This window comes from Ambystoma mexicanum, chromosome 6q (assembly GCF_040938575.1).
Source record: "Ambystoma mexicanum isolate Mex_15411 chromosome 6q, UKY_AmexF1_1, whole genome shotgun sequence".
NCBI classification, from domain to species: domain Eukaryota; kingdom Metazoa; phylum Chordata; class Amphibia; order Caudata; family Ambystomatidae; genus Ambystoma; species Ambystoma mexicanum.
In genome coordinates, this window is record NC_090937.1 from 666,841,833 (window position 1) to 666,864,212 (window position 22,380).

The 22,380-nt window shown below is 44.3% G+C and overlaps 1 protein-coding gene across 2 annotated transcripts in view; it reads left to right on the forward strand.

The window, feature by feature from the left end:
• The first annotated feature begins 1,194 nt into the window (after positions 1 to 1,194).
• ANXA5 (annexin A5) overlaps positions 1,195 to 22,380 on the forward strand; it is a 393,243-nt gene continuing 372,057 nt past the window's right edge. The window contains exons 1-2 of one of the 2 annotated variants that reach the window (XM_069631165.1): positions 1,195 to 1,406; positions 2,088 to 2,137. In XM_069631165.1, coding sequence (XP_069487266.1) covers positions 2,123 to 2,137 — 15 coding nt within the window. In that variant the 5' untranslated portion in view covers positions 1,195 to 1,406; positions 2,088 to 2,122. Of the gene's footprint in view, positions 1,407 to 1,442; positions 1,571 to 2,087; positions 2,138 to 22,380 lie in introns of those variants that run through there. The other variant, XM_069631166.1, reaches the window with a different exon arrangement.

The window sequence follows — 22,380 nt, forward strand, 5'->3', positions numbered from 1 at the left end:
TGTATTCAAAGTACATCTAACCAAGAATAGCTTAATACCATTCTGAATGTGCTATAGGTTTGACTCACCTTGACTGCTTATTGTAATCTAAATGAGATTATACTTCACTTTGTATACCATAAGTATTGAGTTGGTTTTTAGAATTGTGTTTATATGATATGTGATAGAACTTACCTTCCCCAAGATTTATCTTGGCCAACATGTATTTATAATAAATCATTAGAACACACAGAGTTGTGTCAGAGGCGTTGCTGGGGTGCGGGAGGCTGAGAGGGTTATAGCCCCGGGTCTTTTGGTTGTAGCCCCGGATAGAAGGCGCTCAGGCGCTACAACTAAAAGGCTAGCTAGCCCTGATATCTGACATTCGCCTAGCTCCAGATCTTTTCCAGACATAACTGCTTTCAGTGTTTTTTGGACCATGTGTATGCTACAATTGTTACAATTTCTTTGTATGAAGCTACAGTGCTCTCTCCCTCCTAAAATAAGCCTGGCTGCTCTGTCTACACTACCAAATGTTCACAGGTGGTGCAGCCTTATACTAAGAGTGGTATTATGTACTGCCTCAGATATGGTTTTATGAAGCCCTTAGTTGTCCTAGCACACTGAGGGCCTCAGTCAGAGTTGTTTGTCAAATCTGATGATATTTATCAAAGACCACTAAATCAACAAATCTTGCATTGCACTGCCAGTGGTCTTCGGGGCTTCTTTTCTGCTGAAAGTCTGCCTATTTTTACTTTCACCTTAGTGGTAGAGGTACACATTCCACAGTGACCCCAAACTTTTTTGACTTTACAGAAGGTTCCCTTTAACAGTATAGCTACCAAGTATCCCAGTTCCATATGGAATCTTTGAGCCAGTTTTGTTGGACTTGTAGGGCCACCCTTACAATGGGAAATACGAAACTACAAGTTCCAGCATGCAAACGAAGCAACAAGCAGGTCTGCTTCAGGGTGTTATACATGGAAATGGGAAACTTGGCGGCAAAGCAACAGACTAAAAAATGTTTGCAGAGTGGGTGTGGGACGATGGGCCTCCTTGATTACTCCTCTCAATGCGTTGCCGGGGACCATTGTGGGTATTAAACAAATATACCGTTGCTTTCTTGCTCCTACAATATTTCATTACAAAATTCCGCACAACTCTAAACGAGGCCCAGTGTTGACCTTTTTAAGGGCGCTGCCTGCAGGCACGGCTCCCACGGTACCAGTCTCCCGTGGCTACCGTGAGGCTCCCCAGAAGCCTGCAGGCTCTGCTCAGGGTGTGGTGGGGGCGGGCCCTGTGCTGAGAGGGCGGCACCGCCCGGCGTCCTTCCCCTTATCTGCCTTTCTCGACATCTTTGCACACTCCGCGGATCTCTGCGCAGAGGAAACAACCGGCCAGTTGCCCTGTCGTCCAAATTTCTTTCGGTGAGCGATTGGGGACTATGCGCTATAGGGTGGGGCATTATATCGAGAGCACTGGGAACAGGAGCGACTGAGCGCCAGTTCTCCGTAAAAGCGAACGTGCGCTGCGAGGAGCTGAAGTTTTACTTTCTGGACACCGAAGCTTTGCGCTCGACAGGGAATACAGAGTATGTAGGGGGTTCCTGAAGATGATAGTTTACAGGCAGTGGCGTCGCTGGGGGGGGGCAGCCCCCCCCCCCTGCGAAACCCTGTGCCCCCCCCCCCCCACCTACGACGAGCAGTGACCATGTTCAGGCTGGTTTGAGGGCGCTCGGATTGCTCTTTGGGACCGAAGTTGGGGGGGGGGGGGCGGGGAGGGTTGATTTCTGGGGTAGTATACCTGGTTAGGATGGTTTTCCAGAGGTCGCCTATGACTGGCTGGAGGGCCCCTCTGTGTGCTTTGAGGCAGGTTGTTGTTGGTTGGAAGTGTGGGTGTTGGATGATGTTACGCGGTGTTGATTAATGGGCGCTGACAGGAGGCAGTTCGGTGTTGCGGTCAGTGCGCCTCGGTGGGCGCGGGCGCCGGAGATGGAGCACAGTTGACCTGCTGTGCTCGCGCTCGTTGCCGAGGGTAATTACATAACGTTGGAAACCTCGACACTTCGCCAATTAATAAGTTTTTGTTTTTCTTTTTCCCCACCACAGCTTTGCTGAGCTTTCTACTCTGAGCGGAGCGCATCATGGCACTTTTAAAGGTGAGTGCAGTCGGGGCTGTCCTCTGCGAAGTTGCTTCTCGTGGTCTCGGGTTGCAGAGCCGCTCCCTTTTCTGGAAACAGTTATTTTCCACAGTGTTTCCTGTTTATAATCTCGTCCACTAAGTGTTTGTAAAATGGTAGTAGACTTTCAAGCATATGACGTGGCCCGTTTCCTTCCAGGCCAGTCGCTTTTTTTCCCCCTTCCCTTTTCAGTGAAGTTGATCCGGCTGAAAGAGCCGCGGCGTTGCCAGGGCTCGGTCATGTGAGCCAGTGTTTCCAGCTTCCCTCCTGCTCTTGGCAGGCAGCGCGTGCTCACTTTCATGCGGGTGGGGCGTCTTCTCAATTTCCCTCCCACGGGACAGAGTATTGCCCAAGGCTGGCTGAACGTCTCCATCTCGTTGTCCCCGGTGCTTAATTTGTAACGAAATAAGTGCCAGGGATACATTTTTTTTATAGCACGCCTGTTATACATGTTAACACTTCCCACGACTGCTCCATACTATGTCAGCATATTTGTGGTTGATGCTGCAGCTCCCAGGGGTTAATTGAGGATGATCCCCACTGCGGATTTACAGATGTCAACCTGCATAACATATTAGTTGTGCCTTTAAATAAACTAAGGGCCCGGTTAATGGAATTATTTGCATGGTTCAAAGTGACTTTGCACTGCCGAGACAAACCCTGATACATGGAACTGTACAAAGTGTATTTTTGCAGAGTCAGTGCACGGTTCCATGAGTGAGGGTTGTGTCGGCAGTGCAAAGTTACTTTGCACTGTGCAAACAATTCCATGCATAGGGGCCTAGGTGTTTATGGGCCTGATTCAGAGCTTTTTCCTATGGGTTTGTGCCATTTAAAACTGCTTCTGTGAATTAAGGCCCTTAGTGTTTCTTTAAAACGCACCATCATGATTAACCATTTGCTCTGATCCTAGGGTGGCGAGTGGAACACGTTAACCATATATCCACTTTCCTCCTATGGTGAATTAATGATCAAGGCAGAACTCTACCTTGGCTCTCAGCCTGGGCCTCCTATGGGAAAGAGGTGCTACTGCAAGAACTTCAAATTCTCCCCTGGGAGAGCAGTTTTTTCGATTTAAACAAATATGAACATGGCAGCAGCAAACATACAGTGGCTGGCGACAAAAGCGTACCCAGGTGGCCTCGATAAACCCCAGCCTCTAAATGGCCTGCACGTCCTTTTGGCATCTCTTTTCACCCAAATCCTGTGCATTCCTTTTGGCATCTCTTTTCACCCAAATCCTGTGCATTTAGGGTGAAGGAAGCATGACTGGGCCAAAGGAAGGTGTAATAGCTATTTAGCTTCCTGGCCGCAGAGGAAGTGGGTGGAAGGTTGGATGGACCCCACTTACGAGCAGCTTTCAAAACCCTCATCCAGACTGTGCAACTCCCTCAACACTTTAAGGCTCCAATGCAGAAATCTTGACCCTGTAAGGAGGGGATAACATTCATGAACTCATTATCCATTGTGAGTAGATTTTGTCCATTTTTAATGTTTGGAAACGTGGGTTCTAAGTCTAGCGTTCCGACTCAACATTTATTACTTTGCTGTCACGTACACATTTTTTTTCCTGGTTAGTGAGATTGGAGGGTCAGCTTGTTGCTTGAAGCACTCTAAGAAACCAAGACCTGATGCATGCTTTACGTAGCAGTGTGCTTTTTATTTATTTTTTTCTTCATGTTTTTATTATTTGAATGCAAGTTGATCTTGGTATACATCCCAGCATGGAGCTTGTTGATTTTCTAGCTTGGTGGGGGGGTTGGGTTTGCTGCAACCATTGACTACAGTATCAGTTCTAGCCTGTACCGTCAACAGTGACGAATCTTGGGAGTCATAATCCAAATCTCCCGGGGAGTGACAGGTTGCAACCCCCGTTCTAGATGGTATCACATGTGAAGAGAAGATCTGAGCTTTAAATGTTAAAAGCAGATGAAATGAGGGAGGTAGGAGGTTTCTAAAGAAAACAGCACTTCATTTCTAAAGCTGGGGTTTTGCTTAACTCCCATGATCCTGCACCATTTACTATGCAGTCTAGGGCTGAAATGAGTTGTCAAACATCAGGGGTGCCAAAGATTGCAGATGCCTGTGAGTTATGGCAGTAGAGTGGGTGTGACAAAACCGGAATGAGCGCAGAGACGCACTATGTAAGAGAGATGAATATCTTTAGACGTTTTAGTATTGGCTTCCGAGTGAGCATGTTGCCCGTCTCAAGGGAAATTAAATCGACTTGAACAGCAGAAGAACACTGTCGGACTGTCAGAACCAAAACGGGCCTGTCAACGAAAACCATCAATGTGCAGTTCAAAACTATACTTGAGCTTTTGGTCCGGGAGCCATGGTATAGCTTCGAGTGTGTAGCTTGCCCAACGAATGGGGGAAGGTCTTGTGTTTTCAGATGTCATTAGAAATGGAAGAATTTACTTCATGTCGAATGTGGGCAAATGTCTTAAAAGGTTAATTTTTAATGACTTTATACCTTCAAAACACCTTAAAACTGGTATTAAATCCATATTGAACTTTCTAAAGTTGCAACATGTGGAAATGCACATAGGTTGTGTAAAGGGAGTTGGTCGATTGTATCAGCTCTTTCCTTTGGATCCTGGCCTAAGCCCCGCCCACCTGGTGCCTTCCTGCCTGCTGCTTTTTTTTCACCACTTAGCAATCCCCGCCCACCTGGTGCCTTCCTGCCTGCTGCTTTTTTTTCACCACTTAGCAATCCCCACCCACCTGGTGCCTTCCTTCACCATCACCGTCTTGTGGCCAATGCTGGATTTGACTTTTATGGACTTCATTCACGGTGCGTCACTCTCTCAACTCTCATGCTGGACTTCCTTTGCATCTTGTACTCATGGTGGCCTTGAATCATGCTGTTCCCATCTTCATCTTTTATCCTGGCTTGCAACATTATGTGTTACTACTGACTTCTGCAATTGTATTCGCTCTCCACTCTTGTTTCTCCACTCTTTTTGACTGCTTACACTCTGTTCCCTTCTCCCTTTTTATCTCCTCCTCTTACTTTCTTCTATGCATTTACTCTAAATTGTCCCTGGACCTATGATAGCAACCTCGTCTGTTTCCTCCACCCTCCCACTACTGTTTTTTCCTCCCCCACCACCCCTCCAGCACTATCTGAAATGTCGTCCGGCCTAGTATGATAGTTGCTTGTTTTGTTCCTCCCCTCCCTTTCTGCACCCCCTCTCCCTCACCTTTTGTTTTTCTCCGGCTCTACCAGAAATGTTGTCAGGCCTAGTACGGTAGTCGCCTGTCTCCATTTCTTTCCCACTCTACCCCTCCCTTCCTTATCTATGTCTTAGCTCTTGTACTATCTGAAATGTCGTCAGGCCGAGTACGATAGTTAATTTCCCATCCTTAATGTTCATGGCCTGTAAGAATGTGGTTGTATTTTCCCTTGTTCCCTCCCTTGCCTTGAAGCGCTTTGAAACGCATTGTGTATAGTCGCTATATAAATAAACTATCATATCCTCGTGCATGGCTTTGACATTACAATGTAATGTGTATTAATAATTTGGAATATTAAAAAAATGTCCAGCTGGGTACACTGTCTTGCGAATGCCCCATGTCTGTCCGTTTCGGTAAACCCTGTGGCAGGGCTCAAAATGTGCACTCTTCTCTAGCCATTGGCTAGTGATCAAGGACTGCAGGCAAGTAAGAAAGGGTGTGCTACGCGTATATATAGAAGATTGTGGTTCTGAGTAATGCTTTATGGCTGGCTACTAGCTTGCTAATTGAAATTTGTGCCTGTGGTATGGAGTTTAATTTCCCCCTACTTACCCAGCACACCATTGCTGAACTTAACCCTGCACCCTATCATAGGCAGCATACATGGATCCAGAATGCAGGGTACATCTGTGATCTGATTGGCTGCATGTATATCTTGCTCCATGATCCCTGAAAAGCCAGGGTCCTTTCGGTGTCCTACAGTTGAGGTGTACTACTGACCAGTGCAACAGGTAGAGATGTAATGCCTGCAGATCGGCCAACATTTTTACTTTGAGAAGTTTTGTTAGTATACCAGTTTGCGAAGGAGGTTACAACTACACCCTAATGGCTCTTCAACAATTTCTTGTCCTAAAAAAAAAAGCACAACATTTTTTAACGTTAAGTATGTTTGACTTATTTCAGTAAAAAAGTTGATTTTTGGACATTTATTATGAAGTCCACTTAAAATGCTGTTTGTGTTAATTTTTTCTTTCAAGGAACAGATCAAAAATATTACTTTGTAAGGCAGTTTTAGTTGCGCAAAACAAGTTGAGGTTGTCAAGGTCCCATTGTCTATTCATGTTCAAATTCTGTTTGCAGGAAAGCTGTTTGGTGTATACGTGGAACACTTAAGACCTTAAACTAGTGAAATAACCCCCCGTAGACCACCACTGAAACTGCCAAGTTAGTATGCGATTGCTTTGTCATCCTAATGGACCCCACAATGTGCTATGGCCTTCCCTCCTGGAGATACTCTTTGCCTAGGAGAGCCCAGTCGCTTCTCGCCCAACCCCTAAGCGGTGAAGGCTGTGGGACGAGGGGGGGTGGTGGGCATTTACTATGTTCCCCCAGGATGTTGCTTCATCTTTAATGTTTGTGAAAGCAACCCAGAGACTACCGTACTCGAAAATTGATACATTAAGGAAGGGGCTGCTATAGATGTGTTGCTGACCCCAACAGTGACCCTATTAATTACCTCAAGTGATATCCATAACTCTTTTCCACCTGCCCACCAAAAAAAAAAAAAGTCCACATTAATATCCGTTGCTTCGGTTAAACTAAGCCATAAGTCTTTTTATATGTTTGGTATTTGGGGTATGTGTAGCACCCTTGAGTCGCCAATAGTTCACTAGAGCTGAAAGTTTTGATGGCACTGGCAACAACCAAGATTGCCATGATGTCCGTAAATGTGCTAAATGTTGGGTGCTTCCAGAGTGTCCACCTCTGCCCTCCAGCACTCCCACATAACTAGGCGATCTTGGAGAAGCAAAGCTCATTCGTAGAGGGAAGAAACGGGTGTTTTTTGCCACAAAAAGTCAGTGAACAGTTGGTATGTTCGCAAACTTTCTTCGCTGCTTCATTGAGTCTATGTACTTTACTGAGAAATATAAAATAGAGGGTGTCTATACATATATATATTTTTTTTTTAGTTCTATTTTTTAACTGTGAAACGTGGTTCCTAAAGGAATATGTCTTTTGTTGTTTTTGGATGTTTTTATTTTTTTTGGCAGGAGAGCTGAGAACGAAAGGTGGGGAGGGAAATGAGGGAAGAGGAACCAAACACTAGTATGGAGGGGTAGGTGGACAAGGGGAAAATGTTGCACGTGTGTTATCCCTAAGGTAGGGGGCAGTGTTTCTCATGCTCCTTGATAACAGCAGTGGTGGTGGCTCTTGGGGAGGAGGGATGGAATTAGCTGATGCAGTTTTGCAAAAAATATGTTCTGTGTACTAGATTGTTAATGGATAATGAGTAGGAATAGGTGTTGGAGCGGTGCAAGGGAAATGTTGAAGTTGAAAGTTCCTAGATCCGTAGAAAATGCAGTTCTGAACTGTCCGCGAAGCAGAGATTTTATCGTGAAGTGCAGATGGGTTCTCGGACACGTCATCATGCTGTGTGCCAGCATATGGTCATGTGACACTGTCTGGAAGGTCCGCTATGAAGTCAGATGTTCGTAGATATCTACAGATACGAAATTAGTTGAAATAGTTGCAAAAAGTATATCTAAGTGTTAAAAATGATTCCAGAAGGTGGGAAATGGCACAGTTTTAAGGTGATACTTTGTAAATTGGACACAACCATTGCTATATTGGGTAAGTATGATATTAGTAACTTGTAGGAAAATAGCATGAACTGGTAAAAACCTATGAAATTCAAAGTAAAAACGTTGTTAAAGGGACGTTATGGTTTCAAGTAAAATTGAAAAACCCCAGAAATTCGCCAGTTATGGTAAGCTAACAACCATAACTCGCGCCACCACCATGCACTGCTAAGACTAACACCCACGACATCAAATATGACATCACATATCTGGGCCACTTGTTTTTGTTTATTGACATATATAGGCCAGGTGGTTTTGTTCACTGGCAGCCAGAATAATAAAATTGAAAAAGGTGCTATGTATCTAGACATTAACCTTGTCATATGTGCTTTAAGTACTTTCCTTAGGGTTTGGTCTCAGCTCATGGTGCACACACATGGGGGGGTGGGGTGGGAGGGGGATGAGCTGGCCTCAAACACACAATTTGTATACATGAAGATAAACTTTAATGTCATTAACATTTTGTGATGATGCAGTTTCTTTCTTCCTTACTTTAGTTTCCCTGTATGTGCCTCTGATTTGTATGCATTGTGGTTCTTCATATGTGTTGTTTGTACCAGCACAAGTGCTGTAAGTCTTGAATTGTTAGCTAGTTATTACATGTTTAACATTACTCAAAACTCTAATACGGTAGCATTCATTATTGTACTATCCAATAGTGTACTTCTATGGTGCATGCCACACTCATCGCCTATGTTTATATATGATTAGGTTTCTGTATTAACAACAACACTTCAATACAATGATATTAGATGAGTACATTCTTTAATAGATTAAGTAGTTCATGATGGGTCTTCCGATCACCCCTGACATCTCGTTACCAACAATATAAACACAACTCCTTGTAGGGACTTCATCAAAATTGATTTCACATGTGATGTCATCAATGACATTTGTGATGTCATCTTTGTCCTGGGTGTTAGCCTTAGCAGTGCACGGTGGTGGCACGAGTTATGGTTGTTTAGCTTACCATAACTGGCGAATTTCTGGGGTTTTTCGATTTGACTTGAAACCATAACTTCCCTTCAACAAATTTTATTCTTTGAACTTCATAGGTTTTTATTAGTCCAAAATAACCATAACGTCCCCTTAAAGTTTTTTCATTGGAAATATATATATTCCAACAATCTCATTTGAAAATTAAAATCTGAGGCCAATAGCACGTTATTATATAGTGCTTCACAAAGGAGTCCTGCCTCTAATATTATTACTAAAAAAATATAAAATAAAATGGTACTAAATGTATCCACCTCGGAAGGGCAGAGGGCTAAACCTGTGTCTGTGTGGTATTTTGTTTTTTTCTTCCCGCTCTATCTCCTACATAATGGGCCAAAAACTGGTGTAATTATTCATGCCTGAACATTGGGAGCAAGAAATGAGGACCTGGGAACATGCGAACACTGAAGAAAGGTGTATGCAGTATCACACTTGCACCCTCCTAGCTCAGGGGTCTTCACCTGCAGCTCCGCAGTTGTTTCGGCATACAAATCCCATGATCCTGACCATTGAATAAGCTGGCTCAGGCTAATGGGAGGTGTAGTAAAGAACTGGTGAGCTGAAGTTTTCTGACCCCTGTCACTCATACTTTGTATATTGCGATGCTCTTTTGCCGTTATTTAACTTGGTCTAATTGGGGTGTTCTGTCAAATGACTAGTCCGCAGATGTTAACTAGCAGTTCTTCTGAGTGGTGATGCGCTGACCTCTTCACACCACTCTTTATGGTGTTTGTGGAGATATCCAGAACTCATTATACCAGGGACTATACCAGATACAAGGCTGACCACGATCTAAGGGGAGACTGGCTATGTATAGGAGGAGTGATCCAATATACAGTGGCACTAGAAGAGTAGTCCCGGGCAGAGTGATATTTGGTGCTATCGGGGTGCTCCCTCCAGATAAGAAAGGTGGGACTTTAGAGCAGATGTAAAGGAGTGGTGTTTTCAGTGGGAAGGGGAAATGGCCATGGGGGCCCTGCAATGCTGAGTTGTATTGGAGTGGATGTTGTGTGTAGGAGGAGAGTAGCCGAGATTGTTTCAGCTTGGTGGGGTAGTCCATGAATGCATTGTAAGACCTGCAGTAGAAATGTGCACTGCGTAGATAACCAATTCTGGGGTTATGGTTTCTGCGAGCCATTTAGCTCTTGTTTGTTAACTAAATGAGCAAGACTAGTTTGAGAGACCTCTATTGGGAGTTAACTGTGAGTCTCAGTGCTAAATGGTGCCATACAAACATACCTCTTTTGTTATGTTACTTGGCATTTATATAGCGCCTTATATATCATTGGTATGATCTGCACTTGCGCGAATGCCACTGGGCCTAGTAAGATCGTTGTTTTTGTTCTCCCCTGTTCCCTTCCCTTGCTTTGTCACGCTCCGAAACACTTTTGTATGAGCGCGATGGAAATAAAATATCAATATGACCTCAAAGCGCTGGTAGGTTGAATGCCCTCGGGAACCTCAGTTCAAGGGGAGGGAGAGAACCGGATATCTGTGCAGCTGGTGTGGTTGTTGCATGATAGCTGCTTCTTAGCGGTAGGTGTGGTGCTGAGGAAATCAGTTGGGTGGGTGCACCCTATTGTTATTTATTTTTGTAAATTGTAATTGTTTATTTGTAAAGCGCGTATACACAAGTGAAGCGCTTCAAGGCAGGAAGGGAACAAGGGAAATCTAACAGAATTAACTAGTATACTAGGCCAGAGCACTTCTACTAGTGCAAGTGCATGCATGACGAGAGGGAAGGAGAAAAGGTGGGGGGAGAAGGGTACAGAAACCATCAATAAGTTGCTGTGCTAGGCCTAACCACTTGCCAGATAGTACAAGTGCATGACAAGGAGTATGGAGAGGTGTTCAGGCACAACCAAGCTAGGGAGGGAAGCCCAAGGAAGGAGAGGACAAAACGATCTTGCTAGGCCTAGTGCATTCAAGATCGTGCAAGTGCGCAGACAGGAAGTGCGAGGGAGGGTAGGGGGAACCAGTTCGCCCAGTCCCATCGGGGGCCTGGGATAAGTGCAGAAGAGGTTTCCTCTCACATGGAATGTATTCCGAGTGCAGAGGCGATCAGGCAAGTGTAGGGCTGGCAGGGGAGCCTGGGACCTGTGTGGCTCTGGAGACCAGACAACCAGTCAGAGAAACCGAGCAGAGTTGGGTAGGAAGGCAGGAGAAAGGGGGTTAGCGAGGAAGAGAAGAGGAAGGTCTTGAGGAGTTTCTGGAAGTTGAGATCAGGCTCAAGAGGTAGAGCGGCAGGGGGGCTGTTGCAGAGGATAAAGTTCTACCCCCATATCTCTGTTTGGAGAAACGGCTCACCCGCAGAGAGCTGGACGAGGTCGAGCAGAGGACTCTAGAAGGGGAGTATTTAGTGAGAGTGTTGTAGGTAGTGCGGGACCCGGCCCTAGAAAGACTTGTGGACTATGCAGAGGGACTTGAACTTGATCCATGCAGCCACTGGGAGCCAGTAGAGTCTCATGGTTCTGTTCTGGATAAGTCGGCGAGTAGATATAGGAAGATGGAGAAAGAGACTGTTGCAATAGTCCAGTCTAGAGAGAGTCAGGGCTCTGGAGATGGTGAGCCTCAGGGAGGGGAGTGACAAAAGGTAGAATACCCATGAGGAGGTGCAGCTTGTAGTGGGACATTTTTAGAGATGAGTGGAGTCGAAGATGGACCCCCCCCCCCCCACAGATCTTTTGCCTCACTGGTGGTTGAAGGCGCAGGACCAAGGCGGTCCTAATGAGGATGATCGGTCTTACTGCCATTAAGGCAGAGCTAAATATCAGCACACCAGTACTGAATTGCAGACAGTTGGAATGAGGGAGTAGAAGGAAGAGGTCGGGGATAGCCTGAAAGGGAGCTGTTTTATCTGCATAACCCTGAAAGTTGGAGGTGAAAGAAGAGATCATGTGGGCCAAAGGGGTCATATCTGGCTTAAAGTACCATAAATATACATGTGCTCTACCGCCCACCAGATACCCTGTCGGGCTTCATAGGACAAGTCACCCACCTTCTAGGAAACAATATCAAAAAATCTACCAAAACGCTACTCCTAGGAGACATAAATCTAGGCTTCAAGGACGATAAAACTGCCACATCCTTCACGAAAGACCTTAGTGACTTTGGCTTCTCAGTCACATCTCACACACACGTAAAAGGTTGCATCTGAGACTGGGTTATAGACCATAACTGCGACACAACCATTGTATCCAACACTGCCCTCCCATGGACAGACAACTGCCTACAATTCATCATCCCCATAACTCCATGCGCCAAGCCCACCTCACCGGCTACATTAGCCAGAAGCACAAAAGAATGTGCTGCAGAGAACATCGGTGCCTATCTCAACGTCCCATGCCTAGCGCCACCATTCTCATCTGACCCTGTCATACCAGCGGAATTATTCAACTGACTAGTTCCATTAACAGTCGCCCCACTAGAAAATAAAAAATAATTCCACTCCAATTAATGGTTCTCAGAGCTCCTAAATCTGCGCAACACCAAATGGCAGGCACTAAAAACCTGGCAGGCTAACCTCTGTGACACAACTAAAGAGATCTTCCGAACCAGCACAAAAAAATACAAAGACTCCATATTCCAAGCCAAATCAGAAACCTCCAATAACAGACTCTCCATGGCCAAGTCACAATCCAAAGAACTCTTTACCATCTTTAAAGAATTAACAGTACTCCCCACCTGCACTGACAAAATCATTAAAGATCAAGCCTGGTGCTCCAGCATACAAACTGCCATGCTAAATAAAATAGTCCTCCTCCAGAACAAAATCTCAGACCATTACAAAGCACTACCGAGACAGAAGACCCAGAAACAAACACATCACATTTGCACAGATAAAATCCCTCCTAAATTCTCCTTCTCTGAAATATCTGAGGTAGATGTCTTAGACATCCTTAAACATCTTAAACCTTCGGTATGCAAGGGCGATGTTTGCCCGCCAAAAATCATCAAAGAATGCGCTGACCAACTCGCTCCTTATTACTGCTTTCATAAACGCCTCATTCAAAACGGGCATAGTCCCCAACTGCCTGAGGCCTGGGTACGCCCACTCCAAAAAAAAAAACAAAACACACTAGACCTCTCTCAACCTAATAACTACAGAGCCATAACAGCCCCATTCCTTCTTAAAATACTAGATAAGGCTGCTCACAGGAAAATCCAACTGTACCTCAAAACGAACTCCATTCTTGGTAAGAGACAATCCGGGTTCCGCAAAGGACACGAACGGAAACCGCCTTACTAGATCTGAAAAATCTAATCGCCTCCATCCTTAACAAAGGTAAGCCTGCCTTACTCCTGCTCCTAGATCTCAGCAGCATTTGATCTTGTCGACCATAACACGCTCACAAATCACCTCGCGCACGCAGCGCACTTCTCCAGTCATGCAGCAACATGGATCACTTCCTTTTTAGAAGACCGAGCCATGAAAGTGTTCTCTAATATAGAAAATGCTGAGCCTGCTATCATATACTGTCGTCCCCCAGGGATCATAACTGCACCAACGCTTTACAATCTATTTACAAAGCCTCTCTTTGATAGACTGGATGCACTTGGGGTCGCATACACAAACTATGATACCCAGGTGCTCCTTCCCCTCACCGGTAGCTATCTCCAAGACGCATCCACCCTTCAACAAATTTATTCCACAATCCAAGCCTGAATGGCCACTAATGGATTATGTCTCAACAGGGATAAAACGGAAATCCTCATCCTCGGTCAAAAATCCACGCTAGCCAAACTAGGTCCGTCCTATCAAAACATCTGCATTGACAACTGTCATCCCAGTCCTATCCTCAGTCAAAACGCTCGGAGTCCACACTGATGCCACACTATCTATGGATAAACCAGTCGGTGCCATTGTATCTGCTTCCGCTCGAAGTACCAAATTGATCAACGCCATAAAGCCTTTCCTAACAAAAGAAAACTGCTTCTCCATTGTGAGAGCCACCATAGTAGCCAAATTGGACTATTGCAACTCCCTCCTAGCTGGCACATCAAAGAAAATCTAGCCAGACTCCAAACTACTCAAAACAACTCCCTCAGAGCAGCCCTCCCTATTCCCAAAAGGGAATACCTATCTCAAGCAAGAAACAATGCACACTGGCTACTAGTTAAAGACCGAATCACCTTAAGATTCTCTCCACCGCACACAAATGCATCAACCTAACCGCACCTTATTACCTATCGAACACCTTAGCCAGAACACAATACACAAGACTAGGGTACACCAACCTACATTGGTGCCACGAATTACTAGGGCAAAGGCAGGAGGAATAAGATTTTCTCTACCTGGCTCCCAAGTTATGGAACACGCTACCCACCGCTCTCAGATCTGAAACCTCTCTCCATGCCTTCCACAAAAATCTAAAAATGACACTTCAATTAACTGATAGTTCATTCTGTGATTGCTTGCGTCTATGCCTTCTGCACCTTTGTACCAATGCCACTTCCTGCTGTATGTGTTTACGTGTCTGCTGTAACTAAGATTTAAACATGACTATAACCAGCGCCACAATGCCTACGGGTTGCTGTGCGCTTAACAAATATGAACAAATAAATAAATTCTTCCTGTAAAGCAGCTGCTGAACATTGCAATGTGCAGCTGTGGTAGAACACAAGCAGTTGGGCTTCAAACCTGTGCTGCTTCGCCTTGTTTTGTTTCGAAGACCAGTACATTGCCCCTACGCTATTGTCCTGGCCCATCTTGTGTGTTTGGGAATGTGCATGAAGTAGCATTGGGACGCACCAAGAAGATATTTCAAGCATAATGGGCCAAATTTATTGGACAGATAATTAGTCTGTAGATCATGGGGCAGTTCGTTTTACACCAAGCTAGATCCTTGTTACTCAGTGGTAGCTCCTGCTTTGTGAATCTTTTTTTTTTTTTTTTTTTTTTTTTTTTTTTTTTTTACATTCTAGTCCTCTGCCCCAGTCTATAACCATGAAGATTTCTTTAACACCAGGAGCTCTAGTTTTAACTCCTAATTTGGTAGGAGCAGCCTTAGACTAGATTTTAAGGATCTAGGTTGATATTACTGTAACTGCACCAGTGCAGTTGCAATTTTGTATGCTACTCACTCTTTTTAGCTTTAATTTGTATGGTGCCTCCTGCTATGGTTTATGCTTTGAAGTGCTTTGCCTATTGGATAGGAAAAGGATTATGATTGAACATTCAGTAGTGGCAGGGCGCGAAGCAAAGTGGGATAAATATTTGAGATGAGGGCGAGAGATGGATGAGCTGCACAGAACTGTGTACAATTGCACCATATTTATCATGGGACTGTTTCTGTAGTCAATGGGATGCAGTGCCAAGAGGAGAGATGGCTGGAGTGGTGGTCTCTGTGTAAAGGCGTCTGTCTGAAAATTACTCGATTCATGGTGAGCCTGGGCAAGCAAACTCATGTGGTAAAGCCTTTACACTTCCCCATGCCCCCAACAACATGTGGGAGGGTTTGCATGCCAAAAATCATAATTTGCCAAGTTTGCACAACTAAATTTTGTGAACCCATTTATGTCCTGGTCATCCAAACCATAGGCTTGTGAGCAAAGTGCTTATGGCTAGACTTTGAATCGGACACAGTATCACGGTGAGCCAAGGCATGTATAAAACCATGACCAAGAAAACCCAGCATGCAAAGTCCTTGTACATACTCCTGTAGGCCCTAAAGCTGGAAGGAAAATATGGGTACATCTGAGGGTGGGATTTGGACCAGGGCTTTCTTGGGAACAGACGCCCAGCCCGGCCTTCCTGGAGGTTCCGGAGTCCTGCTTGTGCCTTTAATGTAATGGCAATATGTAAGGCAGGAATCCTTACATTGAGCGCTTATGGTGGCTTGATTTTTAGATATTTGGTGAGTTTTCTAGTCCCAATGTGGTTTTGTGTTGTCAACTGCTTTTGAATGAACCCGCCTCTTCTTCCATCAGCCTTAATTTGCTCCAAGACTGCTTGTGTTCTACCACAGCTGCACATTGCAATGTTCAGCAGCTGCTTTACAGGAAGAATAGGAAAAAGGTTTCTTCAGAGCCCCATTACAGAATTGGTATATGTGCACAAGTGTACTTTTGAAAGATTTCCTATAAGGGAGGGAGGATTCCATGCCCGGATGTGGGATGTTCCTACTCCTTGCCTGAACCTTGTTTAGCTATGTATTGGGAAAAATCTAATTGGAGCCTACCTAATCTGGGGGGGCTGCGGGGACTTCAATAAGTTCGAAGGATTCTAAGCATTTGCAGCTGGAATTCTAAGGATTCGAGCAACGCGGATAGGGTACGCTGCTCAAACTGCCCCACTTTTATATTTTTGATTGCTTTCCGTGTTCTTCTGGGATTTGGACTTTTTCAGGTTGAATTGATTTTCAAGTTTGACTTGATCCGTAAATAAGGGGTATTTTAAGACTGTCCAAAACCACCTTGATTTGTTTCTACAAGGGTCGGTTGATTCCAAGTGATGTGGTGATTGAAACCATGGTTCCGGTGGAGTACTTTTAATGTGTAAGCATTGTTGCCCTCGTCTCCCACCATCCGAGAAGACCTAGGGGCAATTGACTGTGCCGAATTCAATGTAGCAAAACGTATTTGGTTTGATTTTTGAAGCGGGAGGCAGCTACTGAATGCTGGGAGGCATCTGTCATGTGGCTCTTCTAGTTGTTTGATGGCCTTTTCAAGTGACCATGATCATGGCGATGCAATAAAAAACGAAAAGACTAAATTGGCATTAGTTCCGTGTTTGACCGGTATGAATAAACTACAGCATCTTGCTTCTCACCAATAGTTTTGTTGGTATTTGGTGTAACTAACTAGGCCATTAGTTTCTGTGGTCGTCCATACCCTAATAGCCATGCAAAAACTCTTGCCAGGTTCATGAGCACTCCATCAGGTGGCGCAGCTGGTGTGGCAAAGGAGCAGTGATGGTAAGGGATGCCAGTCTAGCTTGTGTTGCGTTAAAGGTGAGCACATTATTCGATTCTGAAATGTGACGGTGCTGACACTGTGCCATTTGTGCATAGGCTGCCTTACTCCATTTAAGAAAGGGGGAAGTTATTGGATCATCCCTGGTGCATCTGCCCACTGCAAGTTTGGTAACACCCAGACTTTGAGGCATACCCAAGCTCTCACCCTTTCCAAGTGTGTCCACTGCTTCTGAAACGCAGGCCCAACAAGAGCCTTCCACAGGAGCAGAGCACTGGTTTTCAGGATCGCAGTAGGAAGTGGACATGGGCTGGACTGGGGAGTACAAAATGGTGGTCGTGAGAATTCTCTTTTCCTGTTTAGGTGGAAGATGTTTGGGCCGCATCTTTGTGTTGCTAGCGACCTACCTTAGCCACCCCGCTAATGCCAGAATGGTACGCCTGATGCGCCCCAGAATCCCCATGCTGTACAGCAGGCAGTGCTTTTCTGCTAGTGTTGAAGCAGTGAAAAGTTAATTGTGAACCTACGCCGTATAAAGGTAAACCAGATTGATCCTGGGGAAAAGGCAGATATAAAGTTCTTGCTTGGATTCCTTGTTTAATGTCATATGGGCCAGTACCCATGACATCCAACGTTTATGCCTGAAAACGACATTCACAATTGTTCTCTTTACGACAAGAATTGCGTTTGGCAGCAAAGCACGTGTAGATTGAAACGCTGCCTGTTGACCTTTTCTGTTAGTACGGTAACTTCATTTGAAAGGGCTCTTGGACGGATGCTTTCCAGCTGCCCTGGTTATCCTAGAATCGCAGCTAATGGCGCTGGCTTGATCGGGTCCTAAGAAGCTGGAGGACCGCCCTGGACGAATCTGCATGCACTAGTGGCCTCCTAGCAAATGCTGTGCTTTGAACTCTGGCACTTGACACATAAAAGAGACACTGCAACTTGCGTTCGATCTTTATCCAGGGGCGTCGTTTAGGGGTCGCCAGGGATCGCAATTGCGACCCCTGAAGTCTCCCTTGCTACCCCTGTGGCCTCCTTGCTATCCAAATTATTATTTTTTTTAAGTGCTACTGCACTGTGGCCAGCAGCATGTGGCTTTCTTTCTGGAGTGGCTGGTGTTCTGGTAGCTATAGCTCGTAAGATAGCTCAGTGGCTTGAGCACTCACTGCTGCAATGTGTGTGATCTGCAGGTTGCAGGTTAGACTCCCAGCAAGGTCAACTCGGCCCTTCGTCCTGCTAAGGCTGATAAATGAGTACCAACACAGGTTGGGGGCTATTGTACCTATATTTTTTTCTATATATAGGTGAGGAAGGATCGCCCAGCAGCAACACGTTTGTCTTGGAAGCAAGACAACACAGGGACACACAGGTTTGAATCCCGACCCAGCGCTTAGAAACCACAATGCTGGTATTAAGTGCATTATAAATGAACAATTAGATAAACAAATAAAATATTTGAAGCGCTTAAGCATAAGTGCTATATAGTAACACATTATTATCGTTTGGCATTGGACATATTTTTGTATTCAGTGATTTGGTAATGACTCTATGCACTGATATTAACCATATATGGTGATCCATTATTGTATGCAATTTATTCACTTTACAGTGATACTACAACTATTTTTCGTAGTGAATTTAGAAACAATGCTATGTGATGCCACTTTCTGTTTTGTCAAGGGGTGAAGGTTCGTGTTCCATGCTTCCCATGATATCACTTCGGGTTGGTCAGTGGACATTACTTTCTGTGATGTCATCAGAGGTCAAGGTTTGTGATGTCGCTTCCGCTACCCCTGACATTTTGGTGAAATGACATCCCTGTCTTTAGCGCGGTAAAGTTGGTCCAGCCTTTTGCTTTTTATGTCGGACCGTTCGGTTAGTGTCAATATTTGAATTGTTCAGTGAGAAGGCGGCAGCCATATTCCTTCAGCATCTTGTTACATACAGTGTGTACCAGCTCGCAAACCACTTTCATTATTTACAGTTCAGTAGCCCTCTGTTTTGCTTGGAGGTTTTTTTTATGCTATTCCATTGACCCACTTCCTGCCTGCGTTACACGTTTGTTTGTTATCGAGACAGGTGTTTTGCACGGTTTTCTCGGTTCCTGTAATTGCGAGTGTGTTTTGCAGTTATTCTGCTACTATAGAAGATCCACGAATGTGATGTGTAACTGTACATGTGTTTTTACGACAAATGTTGCCAAACCTGGTGGTCTTGCTTACCAGGAGGCATCTGGGGATGCTGGTGGCTTGTTCTGGCCTCTTGCGAGCTTGCCAAGGATATATGATAAGTTATTTTTAACGTGCTTAATACCCAGAGGTTTCTAAGCGCGACCCGGCTATCGTACCTGTGTTGCTCTGTGTCGTCTTGCTTCCAAGGCGAGCACGTTGCTCCTGAGCTGTCCTCCCAAGGAGTAGCCTTCTCTCTCTCTGGCTGCGGGCTCCAGCGGGTCCTTACTTTGGGCAACTCTGTACAGTGTTTTATGGCTGTGTGCTGGGAATGCCTGGCACAGTTCGTCTTATTTTGCATCGTTCGCTAATGCTTCAGATCCTCCATAGGAAGTGTCTGCTTGCTCAACATGATCTACTGTTATTAAGCCTCCTAAGAAGACGAGTCTCTACTGTGTGAATGGAAGATCAGCTAGTCCTGGATTGATGGTGTGTCCGTTTTCTTTATTTTTATCATAAAGCTATCTTATTCTCATCTTCCCTCTCTGGAAAGATGATGGGACACCAGGAAGGAATTGCAGCCGCATGTGATAGCTCAGGAATGAGGAGCTGACCTGATAAAGAACCTCCTTTAAAATGGGGTTACATGCACCTTTTGTCCATAAGACCAATTAGATACCCATCGCTTAAAAGGGCTCACCTTAATATAGACAATCAGTTTAAGACCAAGTTGCAAGCTTAAACAAGGGGTCTGCAATTGCCTAAGCCAAGTATCAGACATTTCTTAAGGTGCGTGTTCCCCACACTCCGTTCACTTATTAGAGTTGTCTTTAGCATCTCCCACCTTTTTACAGCTGGTGTGGAAACCCATTACCACTGAGTGATTTCATCAACTTTGGAATTGCCAAGTCGGATCACTAAATGTTTTGCTTTCCTTTCTCGGGGTGGGGGGTGTCCAATATAAAGTTCTGAAACGTGTATGTCTAGATAATTGAAAGAGGGTATGCACTGAATATTGAAGTTCTGTTAACAGAAGACCGGTCTAGACCCAGAATGATGAACCACAATTAATGTAATTCACTTACAAATATTATCAATCCATGGCTAACTATACGCCAACTGTAGTGCCACTAGGAGTATGGTCCTAATAAAAAGCAACCGATCTGCATAAAGGTAAAAGGGTAAATATACCGTTGACCAAGCTTGTGTAATTTGGTATTTATGGGCTTTATTTTTGCTTGCAACCCATTCGTCTGAAGTTTAATAAGACTGCACACACAACACTGTTTTTGCCACCCTCACTAACTCATCACAAAAGACTTGTAGAGAGCCGATTAAGAATACTCATCGATACCAATATTGCAGTGTGGACTATGGCCTAAGCAAACCCCATTCTAATAACCAATAGTAATATTAGTTTTGTTAAGGTTAATCATTGTCAGATTAGTATGTTAATTATTAGCAGCCTACATTACACTGGGCTATCCCTCAAATACCCCCTTTAGTGCCTCGCATCAGCGGTAAGTCACAAGTCACACACCTAGCATGCACTGCAACATTAGCACCATTTATGCAGTGGTAGTGTCGCAGAATATCGGTGCACGGTTGAAATTCGTGAACTAATTATCCCTGAATTTTTTTTTTTTTTTTTTTTTTTTCTTTTTTTTTTCCCCCTCTTGCTACCTTTGACATACTTCCCTCCCCCTGACGCCACACTCCTTCCCCATTAATAAGAAGACTTGAGACTCGTGTCTGGGTCATGAATCCTTTGAGAAACCCATGTTGCATATCCTGAATTGTTACTCCCCTCAACCTAATTGTCTGTTTTCCTTTGCTCAATTTCCCATCTTTATTTCCATTTACAGTAGCAATAACTGAGATGGGCCAGGCCATAAAGTTATCCCCTTTCTTGAATATCAGACCTAATCCTGTGTAATCTTCAAGTTTTGGGATGCCTCTAAAAGAGTCTTAGCCATAACCGGGCCATAAAGATCACCATAATCCTTTAGACTGTCCCCAGGCACTCCATTGAGACCAGGGGAACCCGAGAGCCAATAATTGTAGACTTCAAGGTGGGATCTGGAGATTGCCAATAGCTAAAGTGGTGAAGATTTGCATTTGTGGTGGATAACGCTCATTGTTGGATGATAAAATATTTGGAAAATGTAGCCTCCTAGTGTAATGCTTTATCCGTCGATTAGATCGTGCAGTATTAATTTACTACTGAGCAAATTGGATTTTGGTCCCAACTACTTGTATATTCTTATAACTCCCCCCCACTTTCAACTACATAGGTCAATTTTATTTTTCTTCATACCTACTGCTTTCTAAACCTAAAAATGTATTTTTTTATTTTCCTCACTGTTACATGCAGACTGACTTATAGAATAGAGAAGTTGTCCGTTATTAGCCCTATCCTTTTTTCTTATTTAAACATTTTGTTCCCAACAACAGATGGAACTACTATTGACAAACTGCTCAATCGTAAATGCTTTTTCTAGATCTTCACATTTCTGGTTCCTGTCCAAACATATAGTCAACTCAATACTTTGTAACTTTCCTTGGATGTTTCCTACAGCTAATTTAGTCCAATGGTTTATTTTGTGGCCTGATAATGCATACGATAGCTGGGGTGAGACAAGTGTCTTCATCACTTGTGCCCTTTTATGATCTGCTTGTCCACACCGGTTCACCAAAACCCCCTGGAGATCAAAATGTAATCAATCTTGATGGTTATCTTATTCCTTCTATTGGGTGTTCATGCAGGTTGATCCGATGGATGCAGTACGCTTTGTGGAAAAAAAGAAAAATATCAGTGGCCTTATAAAGGAGCATCTTGTCCTGGTAGCTAATTTATAACCAAGGAACAGCCATTCAGGGATTATGTTGCAGATTTCTGTTGGGACTGTTTTTCAGTACTCTGACGTGGTGGACAGATGTATAGGAGACCGCCCTATAATTGGGAAAAGGACAACTCTGGGAGCTATAGCCAAACCAGGTCAAAGTAGCAAGACAAGTGGTCAAGGCTAAGTCTCGGGAAGGGTGAGCCCGGTAAGGGGTCTACATGAATCCAAAAGGTAAGTAACGAGAATAACCCTAAGACAATCAGTTATAAAAATAACATTTATTATATGGCCAAACACCATGAAAAATGACTATATGCAGGTAGTTATTATCACACAAACTAATATAAAACACAAATAATTTCAGAGCTACTACACAACACCTAAAAGGTAAGTCGTATTAACACTGTCGGGTCCCAGGAATCAAAAAACCTTAACTACAGAAGTCCAGCCGTTTGTTGAATGGGGATTTATGCCTA